Source organism: Podarcis raffonei, chromosome 8 (genome assembly GCF_027172205.1).
Source record: "Podarcis raffonei isolate rPodRaf1 chromosome 8, rPodRaf1.pri, whole genome shotgun sequence".
In the NCBI taxonomy this organism is placed as follows: Eukaryota; Metazoa; Chordata; class Lepidosauria; order Squamata; family Lacertidae; genus Podarcis; species Podarcis raffonei.
Genome location: NC_070609.1, coordinates 27,736,812 through 27,749,825, shown reverse-complemented (window position 1 = coordinate 27,749,825; position 13,014 = coordinate 27,736,812). Strand labels below are relative to the sequence as shown.

General features: G+C 42.7%; 1 protein-coding gene across 1 annotated transcript in view; it reads left to right on the top strand.

The window, feature by feature from the left end:
- Positions 1-11,024, top strand: part of MACO1 (macoilin 1) — a 63,325-nt gene extending 52,301 nt beyond the window's left edge. The window contains exons 7-11 of the mRNA XM_053398743.1: positions 331-489; positions 1,385-1,567; positions 3,205-3,325; positions 6,287-6,461; positions 8,943-11,024. Coding sequence (XP_053254718.1) covers positions 331-489; positions 1,385-1,567; positions 3,205-3,325; positions 6,287-6,461; positions 8,943-9,145 — 841 coding nt within the window. The 3' untranslated portion in view covers positions 9,146-11,024. The remainder of the gene's footprint in view (positions 1-330; positions 490-1,384; positions 1,568-3,204; positions 3,326-6,286; positions 6,462-8,942) is intronic.
- Positions 11,025-13,014: the final 1,990 nt, after the last annotated feature.

Below are 13,014 nucleotides of genomic sequence, written 5' to 3'. Positions count from 1 at the left end.
TGCTTAAAGGCCCTTGATGGCCTTTTCTTAAAGGAGAAGCCCAGGGCCAAACTTTGAGCATTCAATAGATCAGGCATGTCCAACTCCCAAAAGACTGTAATCTACTCCCACTATAAAAAAACTGGAAGTGATCTACCCATTGGATTGACCAAAGGTTTTTTTTTTGGGGGGGGGGATCACTCAGGATCACGCAATTGACCAGGGGCAACCCGCAATCGACTGGTAGATCGCAATCGACCTGTTGGACAGCCCTGCAATAGATAAATGAAGCTATCTCTGTTCTCTTTAAAAATACATAAATTAAAAAGGAACTACTGCTCTTTATCCTAGGCTGGAACAAGATATTAAGAAGTTAAAGGCTGACCTGCAGGCAAGCAGGCAGATTGAACAAGAGCTGCGCAGTCAGATTGGCTCTCTGACCAGCACAGAGCGGGGGATTCGGTCTGAAATTGGACAGCTCCGACAAGAAAATGAGCTGCTTCAGAATAAGTAAGTTAGGTTCTCACTTCACAATATAGTGGGCCTTTTCCTCCCAGCTGATTTTTGTACTTGTAATCTGATTTTTTAAAGAACAAATATAGATTTTTGAAATCTCAAAGCCCAAGCCAGGCAAAGTTTATCTCTCTTGAGCTCCATTCATCATTTCAGTGGAAAGAGATTTAAGATTTAAAAGTTCTTGACTATGCCCAGATAATGGTCTAAATTTTGCACTCTGAACTGTTTGCTATAGTACCAAACTCTTTTAGTACTGACAGTGCTGTAGAAATTAATAACTCTTTCCTATTGATCTGTAAAAATGCTATATGAGCATATGGAGAATGACATTTATCTCTTGTTCAAAGAGGCACATGATTTAAACAGCTAAAGGTCAGACTTAACAGAAATGTTATTCACACCTTAGCTCTGCTATAGTGCTGATTTCCTTCCACTCTATTATAATGAAAAGTGATGCACATAGTGTCCCCCTACCCAAATCCTTCCTATTATCCACTGAACTCTTACCCAAACTGGTAATCTGTATACTATATAGGCATCTATATACAAATTTCTCTTAAGACGAGAAATTCTGCTTTGACTTGTAGTGATTGGAGGTTACAGAAAGTGATTGGAGGTTACAGAAAGTGATTGGAGGTTGTATCCAGTGCTAGTCCTACTCAAAGTAAACCCATTGGTCATGACTTAATTTCACGAATTTTAATGAGTAGGACTAGCACTGAATGCCACTCATGTGTTACCTTCTTCTGAAATTTAGAGAGCAGTCTCCATTTTCTCAGAAGGGAAAGCTGAGTACTTAAAAGAAGTTACACTTCTGGAATAGTACTTTATTTTCTTCTCAGGCTAAAGAAAGCAGCAGGGATCATGTTCCTTTTCTTCCCTCTTTCAGACTACATAATGCTGTGCAAATGAAACAAAAAGATAAGCAGACCATTGGCCAATTGGAGAAAAAACTCAAAGCAGAGCAAGAGGCACGAACCTTTGTAGAAAAGCAGTTGATGGAAGAAAAGAAAAGGAAGAAGTTGGAAGAAGCAACTGCTGCGCGGGCTGTTGCATTTGCTGCTGCTACCAGGTACTGGGCTCCCTCTCTCATAACCCTAGAATTTGGTGACATCCAGTGAAGCTGAACATTGGAAGATTCAGGACAAACAAAAGAAAGTACAGTTTATTATATGCATGTGATTTTTTTTAAGGTGTATAATATGAAAAAACAGATTCAGATAATAAAAAGAAATGTCCTGGTCTGTGCCATTTGAAAAAACAGAGTCAGATAATAATAATAAAAGTACTTCACACAGTGCATATTTAAACAGTGATGGCCACCAACTTGGATGGCTTTGAAAGACGATTTGACAAATTCATGGAGGAGAGGGCCATTGATGGCTAATAGCCATGATGGTTATTCTCTGTCACCACAGTTGGAGGCAGCAGTGCTTTTGAATACAGTCAAACCTCAGTTGTCAAACATACCGTATTTTTCGCCCCATAGGACGCACCGGCCCATAGGACGCACCAAGTTTTTTGGGGGGGAAATAAAGGGGGAAAAATTTATTTCCCCCCCAGGCGCTTGTGAGGCCGGCAGCGGGGAGACGCACTGTGCCTCCCAGCTGTCCCCGGAGCTTGCGGGGCAGGCAGCGGGGAGAAGCGCTCTTCTCCCCGCCGCCCGCCTGCAGACCAGGTCCGGGGACAGCAGGAAGACGCGCTGCGCCTCCCCACTGTCCCCGGAGCTTGCGGGGCAGGCAGCGGGGAGAAGCGCTCTTCTCCCTGCCGCCCGCCTGCAGACCAGGTCCGGGGACAGCGGGAAGACGCGCTGCGCCTCCCCACTGTCCCCGGAGCTTGCGGGGCTGGCGGCGGGGAGAAGCACGCGTCTCCCCGCCGTCAGCCTCCAAACCACATCGGGAGACAGCGGGATGGCGGCGTTCCGCCTCCCCGCTGTCCCCCGACCTTGTGGGGCTGGCGCTGCGGCTCTCCTGAAGCCTGGAGAGCGAGAGGGGTTGGTGCACACCAACCCCTCTCGCTCTCCAGGCTTCAGCGAAAGCCTGCATTCGCCCCATAGGACGCACACACATTTCCCCTTCATTTTTGGAGGGGGAAAAGTGCGTCCTATAGGGCGAAAAATACGGTAATCCGTTCCGGAAGACCGTTCAACTTCCAAAATGTTCAACAACCGAGGTGCGGCTTCCAGTCGGTTGCAATAGCTTCTTGCATTCAAGCGGAAGTCGCGTTGGACGTTTGGGTTCCAAAAAATGTTCAAAAACTGGAGCATTTACTTCTGGGTTTTCGGCATTTGGGAGCCGAAACATTCGAAAACGGAGACGTTTGAGAACTGAGGTTTGACTGTACCAGTTGTTGGAAACCACAGGAGGGCAGAGTGCTTGGATCCTGCGTGCTGGTTTCCCACAGGCATCTGATTGGACACTGTGAGAACAAGATGCCACTGGCCTGATCCAGTAGGCTTTTCTTATGGTCTTATAGTGTTTCAGGTTGCAGGGAGGGATCACATTTTGGTATTCTCTTTTGCTTGATGATCACTAAGCTGTTTTATAGAAACAGCAAAAAGTATGAAGGCATGTGGCACTATCACTTGGCCAAAGATAAGCAGACCTGGAAATGTGACTGTCTGATTGTAACAACACTTTAAAAAAAAAAAGTGGCACACACTGAAAGTCTCTCTCTCCCCACCCCCTTGGTTCTTGTTTTGTTTGGCAGAGGGGAATGCACTGAAACTTTACGAAATCGCATCAGAGACCTGGAGACAGAGTGCAAGAAGTTAACGATTGACATAAAGCTGAAAGAAGATCAGATACGAGATCTAGAAATGAAAGTGCAGGTAATGAGAGTGCACCACGACATTGCATGCCTCCTTCACAGCCTGAACCTGACCCTTCAGGATGCCTGCCACGTTTTCTGTGAGAGAAGAGTGCATAGGGTTGTGTTTCTTTCTGTTATCCTAAATAGGCCAGACTTAGTCTAAAAGCTAATTTTTCTTTGCCATGCCTCCCTCTTTCCTTGAAGGAAACTTGCCTACTTGAGCTTTGCCAAACACCACTTTAAGGTTTTTTTACACATTACATTTGAAGGTGGTTCATGGATGGCCCGCCCAATGGGATGTACAAGCCTAGAGCTGAGAAAACACAAATAGTCAAGGAAGCTCCTGACATGCACACACAATTATCAGCAACTAGTTTTTCATGACTTGGCTTGCTTCTGGAGGCCAAGTTTCATCTGTAATATACTCCTGCATACCTTGTTCTTACAGGTATGCTGAAAACTTTGATCTATTTGCAGATTGCCCTTTTGCAGATTGCCCTGTTTTTTTCCTTCCCAAAGTGATTGGCACAGGACCACCCCTGTTCAGTATTAAGTGGGAATTGATAGATTTTTATATTCTGCCTTAGTAGGATAATCATCCTGTTTATCCTCATAATAAATTTATAATGTTAGGTGCGGTTAAAATATAATACTCTAAATAAACTAATTGCAGTTTTTGAGCCCTCTTGGAGGAGAGGATAAATTAAAGTAGTGAGGGAATGGTATTTGCTGGGGATAATCAGTGGACAGAGAAAGGGTTAATCACTTGCCCTCCAAAAAGTGTAGTCCCAACCTGAAACAAACTATGATGTTCATTTGTATAACACTCTTACTCCACTGTTAGAAAAGCAAGCTTTGATTAAAGTTTTTAGGAACAGTGTCAGTTTTAAATAGAGACGTGCATTTTAAAAAACTCTGTAAAACATAGTTTCAAGTTTTACACTTGTTTCTGAACCTGTTCATGGTTTCCCCCATAAATTTGCAGTGAAATGTTTCTGTGTTTTCCTCTTCCTCTTCCGCAGGCCCACATAATCAAAGTGGCTAGGGAAAAGTAGCGTAGCCCTTGCTTTGCTACACAGGGAGCTGTGAAATGTGCAAGGAATATTTTCATAATAATCAAAAGCTTTTTGTGTTTTAAAGTGAAAAGTGAAAAACAGTTTGACTTTGTGGTTTCAACAGGTATATTAAGTAAAACCTATTTTTTTATTGGCGTTCTCAAGTACATGTAACTCTGGAGGCTAAAATAGTTCAAGTACCCCACCCCTAAAATAAAGCCTGGACAGGTTGAGTAACTTGTCAAAACCCCTTAAGCAAACATTTTAATTTACAGAGAGGGAATGTTATATAACATTCTCCCCCATTTATCAGGAAGTTGGAATTTATTGAGCTTTTCTCTAGCGCTTCATTATTGTACTCATTTATTGGCCTGTGGGGCCCCACCTGCTTTCCAGTCCTGATTTGCCTTCTCCCTATTGTGCGGAGAGTCCGCAGTGCAGCGGAAAAGGATATATTTTTCATTGAGGAGGTCCCAGGTTCAAGCTGTGGTATTCCAATTGAGCAAAGTGTGTGCATTCAGGTAGCAGGGCTAAGAAAGATTCTCTGCCTGAGACTCTTCAGAGCAACTTTCATCCTGGGCTATATGAAGTATAAGGCAATATCATGTGTTGATATTTCTCTGAATGAGGTCCAAGTGGGCCTAATAGGTTTAGGCCAGCAGTGGAACATGTTTTTTTTTTCAGTCTGAAGGCCGTATTCCCTTCTGGGCAACCTTACAGGGGCCACATGCCAATGCTGTGGAAGACCAGAGGGAGAATTGGGAGGAATGAAATGTTTACCTTTGTGCTGTATGCTAGTTTCTAGCCACACCTCTATCCAGCATCAAGGGAAGCAAGAGACATTATCAGAGCTCTAGACTGCAACCAGGCAGGCAACAATGCTCCAGGAGGGTGCAGAGCAAGACCAGATGGGGTTTGTAGCCTTGGGAGAGTCCTGAGGCCAGATAGAGAAGCTTGGAATGTCACATTTGTCCCCCACGCCTAAGGTTCCCCACTTCTGTCTTACACCATGGCTGGCCAACTTCTGATGATGGAAACTTGTGCCATACCTTGGTAAGAACAGGAAGGCCCATGGGCTTAGCTATGTGTGGAGTGCTGCTTATGGTCCTCTCCAGTTGTCATTTACTCTGCTGCTACTGCATGCTTCCCAGCTCAGCAAACTAGAAGTGACCACCACCACCATTAGAATCTCACTCTTTCAACTGGGACAGTCTCTTTCCCAGTCTGGCATATAGTCCGCCTACATTTAGTGCAGGACGTGCAGGTTGACTTGAAGGTTGGCCGCCACTAGCTTAGATCAGATTCTGCCTTTGCTCAACCTGCTTTGCATTGGAGGCTATGGGTAAAGTCTATCATCACCACTCTCATTCCACCCCAGGAAAACTGGTTGTGGGGTCACTGTAGTGGCATGAACATAGAGGGTCCATATCTCGGAGTGACTTCCTGGGGGACTCTTCCTGGACTTCTCTTGCTCTGACATAATCTCACAAATTTATATTCACTTCCTAGTTAAATGTGGTTTTCAAGACTGGAAATTTGTGTGTCTTAATCAACAGCAGATTGGAAGAGCCCCCACATCAAGCCAGCTTTGTGTTCTGCAATTGGTACATTGTTCATGCTGAATGAGCCATAAGAATACACTGTAATCTATTCTGAGCCCTTGGGGAGGCTGGGTGAAGAAAACTGTATTACTACAGCTGAACATGTCAATTTCCAAGCTGTAGCTTCTGCAGAGCTAAATTGCCTTATGAACACGTATATTTTACATACTGCACTTGAGGTCAAAGGATATAACCAAACCCAGCATACTGCAGATTTGACCCCAATTTTTCTCCTTCCCCAGCCACAACCCCAGTCTTGTTCTTTCCCCTTTATCTCAGTATAAAGTTGCTGTTTGTAACAGTCCTGCTTTAATTACTCTCAAGGAACTGCGGAAGTACAAAGAGAACGAAAAGGATACAGAGGTGTTAATGTCAGCACTTTCAGCCATGCAGGATAAGACACAGCACTTAGAGAACAGCTTGAGTGCGGAGACGAGGATCAAGTTGGACCTGTTCTCTGCATTAGGAGATGCAAAAAGACAGCTCGAGATAGCTCAAGGTAAGTGGGATTCTCCGTGCTGCTGGGCAAAGTGATAGAAAATGAGGTAGTGCCCTCTACTGTCCAGTGAGATACCATGGATTAGGAGCCAAAGAATCTAGTGTTCTTGTGAAAAGCACTTCTGTGCAAACACTGGGGACTGTGTGGGTGCCTGCTGGTTTTTATGCCTTGCTGCATTTTCTTCAACTACTTCAAAGCCTGCTCCACAGCCCCTGTCTGCCACAGGACTATGAAGGACTCCATTGGGAAGGATGAGTCAGAAAAGCCCCAATACACACTTCCTGTTCTGCTCGTAGCCCTTTGGATTTTGGCCGCTGGCAGCTGGAACTACCTTTTGGAAATTATTCCTACTTGGAATATAGGGGAAATCCCCCCTCCCCCAATAAATTTGTCCTGTCTTAGTAACCACCCCCACCCCCACCCCCCGACAAACTTCTAAGCCTTGCTGGTATTATTTTGGCTTTCCTTGAGATTCCTCAGATTTTTTTTGCCTGAGGAAGACCCCAGCGCCACACTGAATTTTGCTTTAGGCAACATTTCAGTAGCTCCTCCATGCTGCTGTAGGGCTCAAACCTTAACCAGCATTTGTTCGGTCAGGTTAACTACTGCTTAGACGTCCAACAGTAATTCTGAAAGTCTCCGTGGAAACAGGTTAAACAAAGAGAGTACAGAGGACTGGTTTGGAGACATGAGAGTAATTGCTTTGGTCCACCCGAACAGCAGTGACTTGGTCAGACAATCCTAATCAAATGCAGCAAATTCCACACCAAAGAAATCAACAGTGTTTTGTTTCTCTTTAGAGTGGGAGCAAACTGCTAGAAAACAGATGGTTAAATTTTTATTGGATCTCTGAGTGCAACTCCAAGTGCGGATGCTGCAGAAACGTAATGTGGTAGGAAATTAATAGCCCAGGCACAGCTGGAATTCTTCATTTTGTATACTCTGTCCAGGAAAACAAAATGCTGAGGGAAGTGGGAAGAGCAAATAATAAATGGCAATTTGCTTAAATAGTTTAATTTGTACTTCTCCCTCCTTAGCTGTTACTTTATTTTCTAACCTTGGGGAAATAACCTTCTTGCATAGGCCTCTATAAAAATGCCATTAGAGTTCTCTTCCAGGAAGTTCTAAGGAAATATCGTTTTTTCACCTCCCAAGTTTTTAGGAAATCCAGCAGGTGTATGTGCCCCCAGACAACCTTCATATAGTACCTTTCTTTACTGTTTGCAGTGATTCAATTCACAGCTTCTCATTCCTCCCTGTGCTGCTGCTTTGGCGCTGCTTTTTATTTGTCCAGGCTTTTTTGTTCATTGAGTGGCCCATCCTTTGCCCTCATTTTAAAGTGGGGGCGGTAGGAGAACTCCCAGCTGTCCCGTTCCTGCCTTACTGTGCTGTGATGGTTTCATCACAGCAGGGCAACATGAAGAGCATTGGCCTTGGCAGCAGGGATACAACAAAGGCAAATATTTTGTCTCTCCGGAAAATATTGCTGGAAAGGGCAAGCTCTTTGCTGTGAAAATGCTTGCCAAACTCTGCCCCTTCCTGCTCCTTCCCAGCTCTTCTTGTGATTTGCTTTGGGCTGTAAACTTACACTTTAGCCAGCAGAGGGCGCACAAAGTTAACAAAAGAACAGCGTCTCCCTCTATTTTTGGATGGAAAATCCTATTCAAGATAAAGTCCCATCAGGTCAACTTTGCCTAAATTATGCTCACCACCAGTACAAACCTATTCCACCCACCCCACTCCATCACCAAATAAAGAAAATAAGTACTGAAGGAAAGAAAGTAGATGTATGATTTCTACCCAAAACTTGGAAATAGGTAAAGCAAGAGTTTCCAGCATTAAGGAAATCTGAATGAACGGGTTAAAATAAAATGTGTTAAGAACACTGTCTTAGTAAAGGCATCCTTGTAAAGATCTTCCTTCCGTTTCACGTGGCTGGAGAGGGAATGTGGAAATTATCTGCCAGAGCTAAATCTATTGATTACTGTGGAACACTCAGGTTTTAATTTAGCTTTGCAGTTCTTTTTTTAAAAAGCTGTGCATGTTGTTTTAAAAAGTAAAGGTATCCCTGACCATTAGGTCCAGTCGCGGACGACTCTGAGGTTGCAGCTCTCATCTCACTTTACTGGCTGAGGGAGCCGGCGTTTGTCTGCAGACAGCTTCTGGGTCATGTGGCCAACATGACTAAGCTGCTTCTGGCGAACCAGAGCAGCGCACGGAAACGCTGTTTACCTTCCTGCCAGAGCGGTACCTATTTATCTACTTGCACTTTGCCGTGCTTTCGAACTGCTAGGTTGGCAGGAGCAGGGACCGAGCAACGGGCGCTGACCCCGTCGCGGGGATTCGAACCGCCAACCTTCTGATCATGCCACTTCTGATCCCCTCAGACTCCACCCCATAACATGTTTGTCCACAGTTTTTATCTGGTATAAAAACCTGGCATTTGGTGACAGTTCTTTTCCTTCCTCTTTAATATTGCAGGGCAAATAATTCAAAAGGATCAGGAGATCAAGGACCTAAAACAGAAGATAGCAGAAGTCATGGCAGTCATGCCCAGCATAACATACACTGCGGCCACCAGCACACTGAGTCCTGTTTCCCCACATTACTCTTCCAAATTTGTGGAGACCAGCCCTTCTGGACTTGATCCCAATGCCTCAGTTTATCAACCGCTGAAGAAGTAAAGACCAGCTTCCAGTTTGTCACACGGAAGGCATCACACAGAAAAATATCTTGCAGTCAAGATGAAATTTGTATTGTGTGAGACTGTATTGATTTATTGTTTAAAATAAAAAAATAAAAAAGAGGGAAGTGGGGGGAAAGAACCTGAACATCAAGGTTTGGCTAGAACTGCCCATCAGTTTTTTCTTGTAAATTTTTAGAAAACCTCACAGAACTTTATACGGTTTCTTTCTTGGCCAACGCATTAAGGGAAAAAGAACCCACGACTCTTGGTTTTCACATAGCAAATTCTGCCTCTCTTTTTTCCCCCAAAAAGAACACCTCTTGTAAGGTTTCCTCTTGAAAGGATAAATTAACACAGAGCTCCGCTTGATACAAAACCCTTTCTTCCCATTTAAAAAAAAACATAATGAAGCCAAAATTACAAATTAAGAGTTCAAAGGAATAATGATGGAAATTCCTTAGGGTTTTTTTTTTTTAAGGGCAAGAGGGTTTAAGTGCTCAAGCAAAGCTTTTGATGATGTTAGTGGATTGTGAGGCAGAGGGATGGGGAAGCGCATGTGCAAGAAATCTATTAGCTTACCCCTCTAAGGACCAAACCATATTTAAGGGGGCATCAGTTTTAAGGGAGGGCATAAGGATTGCAGAAAGGGTGTAGACAATAATGTAACATTGGTGGTTGTGTAAAGTGTTTAGTTTCCCATCGGTGTATTTAGTCACTTGAGAACTGCTAACAGTCTTGTTCAACAGTGCCTTGGGGAAAAAAAGATATTTCAAGAGGAAACTCGTTCATTTAAACAATTTTCTCCCGCTTTCACTATCATCTAGCTTGTAATGCCGAGCTCGTTTTACAGAGTCTACTGCAGATCGTACATGGTAATTTAGGTGCCCGTTGCAATCCTAGTTTACATCTCTTTTTTGTTTGTTTGTTTTGGGTACAAAATCCAACAGTGTTCACATGGTTAGGATATGCTGTAGAGGGCTCAGTAGCAGCAGAGGGAGTGTTTTGGTGAAGGCGGAACTGTGCAATGTACTATATACAAGAGACTGTCAGGTTGGCTCAAGAACACGGCAGTTTGCAGGGTTTTCTTTTTTAAAAAGTCAACTGCGATTACGCTTTATATCATCTTGTGTTTGACAATTTAATTTCAATGGGGCTGACAAAATCTCAGCAGTTGTGCCAAGGAGCTTTTTTTAAAAAATAGTAATTTTTTAAAAAAGAAACTCATAAAATTGCACAAAGATTTAAGTTTAAATGTATATTGTGCATTGGTAGGAAAGTGTGTTGCACTGGCGACTTTCAAAGTGTTTAAGGTTTGGGTGTGGGTGGGAGGGGACATGGTGGGAGGGGTACAAAATCGTATTAGTAACTAGCAAAATTATAAAAATCAAACCATTATGATTTTGCCAACATGCAGTGGACTCTGGAAGGACAAAGTTCTTCTTTAAAAACAACAGCAATTTTTAAAGTTTCATATGAATTGGCAAGTATGCCTTGTTTTAAAAAAAATTAAGTAGGACAAGCAAGTCAATAAAAATAGTATTAAAATCCATCATTTTAAATCAGATTCTTTTGAGATAAAAAAAAACTTCTAGCTTTAGCCAGGTGTGCATGTTGCTGTCATTTTGCATTTTTGAATCATCTTGTGTAATTGTCACCATGAAAGTGTTACTCAGAAATGTCATAGGTTTTCATCTTTGTGCAAAACATGGACTATTGTCACTGACTTTTTTGTGTTGAGGTTCCCCCATTTTTTATTTTTTTATTTTTATTTTTTTGCTGCCCTTTGGGCACAACTTTTGTTGAAATACTCGGTCTTGGCTGCATTCTTTTTTTTTTCTGTGGGGTTTACAAAAAATAAACATTTTCTTGCAGATAAAGTAGTTTTCTACTTTTTTAAAAGAAGAAATGCTATTATTATTATTTATTAGAGTTGTTAGTTGTTTGTAACCTGAAGATGAGTTGATTTGGTGCTCTAGTGCTACAAGCCTGCTCTCACCACAAACTGAAACCTGGTGGGAAAATACACTGGAAAGTGTGTGCTAACACTTGCTTGACACAACTTCATATATCCACCCTGGCGTGCCAATTAGAATGAATGCCCATTAAATAGCTGACTGTCTTACCTTCCTGAAAATGTTGTGCACACGAATCTGGATGGATTCTCTATTAATGGGTCATATGGAAGTGACCTGGGTCTATCTTCTGGTTAATCTTACAATTTTTGGTTGATCAGTAGAATCTGCATATACTTGCTTATGAGGCAAAGCAATTTTCAAGAAAAGTGCACACTGATGGTTTTTATAATGGGGGGCAGGTGGGGATTATCTAAGAATAGGTTGGTTCACACATTACATGGTGAGTAAGTTACCACCCACAACATGCTCCTTCCCACCAGCTGAAACGCTCGTGTTTTTTTTCTTGTCATCTTTATGAGGTTGGAGCCAATGTTACAGACTGACCTTAGCAAGAGCTGCCTGCCAAAGGGAATAGTTGCCTGGCTTGTAAAATCTGATGTGTCTGATCTTACCTAGAAATTTGGCACCAGTTGATCAGGTAGGTTCTGCTCTATGTAAGCGCTTAACCGTGAGTTACACTAACCATAGGTTGGTGCTTTAACCTCATTAAGATCCTGAATGTATTAGGTTGCCAAGCTAAGCCTTTTTCCTGGAGAATGTTTGCATGAAGACAACTGGTGTGCCCTGACTGTGCCTAATCCTTAACAATAGTCTTAGAAATAACAAGAATCTCTGGTTAAGGAAAACAAACCATAGTTAAGCAATACATTTTTTCCATGTGCCTGGAGAGTGCTTCAAATACAAACCAAATTTAGCCAGACTCTATAGGGCGACCTGATGGACATTGAACCCTACATTTTCCCTTCTACACACGACAAAATTAGCTCTGGGTATCTGTTTACTCAAACCAAATCTGCAAGGGGTAAAAAAAAAATGGACCGAAGGTCTGAAAAATGACATTGATTTATTTATTTCCTACAAAGATCTTTACTTTCCTCCTAAAGCATGCCAAATGCTCAAAGCAATTCTTAAATCGAAGTGCAATGCAGTTTGTGAACTCTGCTATCCTTCCTGGATGATTAGGACAGACATTACATTGTCCCAATTAAAATTATGAGTTAGGAGAGGTGAAAACTGTGTGAAGCATGTCGTGTGTATCTTTTATATGCAATGAGAAATGAATGGAAGGCAATCATTCCAGACAAAGGGAACTGCACTTGGCCGGCCTTTGATACACAGTTATATGAACTGCTTGAAATGAAAAGGAAAATCCCTTCAATTGGCTCATCAACTTTTATTTTCTGTTTTGCCAAATTGTGAAGCCAGGACTGCAGAGAAAGGGGGTGGAGGGAGGTTGGATTATAACAAATTTGGCTTATAATAGACTTCTAACAGTAGAGCTTCAAGTATAATGTTCGCCCCAAATGATTGACTTACTTGGAAATGAATCCATGCGAAGAGAATGCCCCTATCAGTTTTACTTATCACATTCATTATGCATCCACGGATTTATCTCAATTAAGCCCCTTTTCAGTGAAATCTGAAGGATTAATGTTCTATTCATAGATCCAACTAAAAAAAAAAAAAAGCACTTTCCCCCCTTCCAGTCCTTTTCTGAAGTCCTATATAATGATTCTGGTAAAAAAAAAACCAACCCTGAGCAATGAACTTGCTGGCACAGGATGCCAAGCACTGATTGGACAAGGGAACTGCAGAGAAGCACTTTAAACAGGGGCGCTTGCTTGGCAGTCCAGAATCCCTTTGGCTTGGGGGGGGGGAGTGAGGAGGAAATCTGGTGACATGAGGGAGCCAATCCCATGCCACTGCCTGCTATATAAAGCTTTTAGTACTA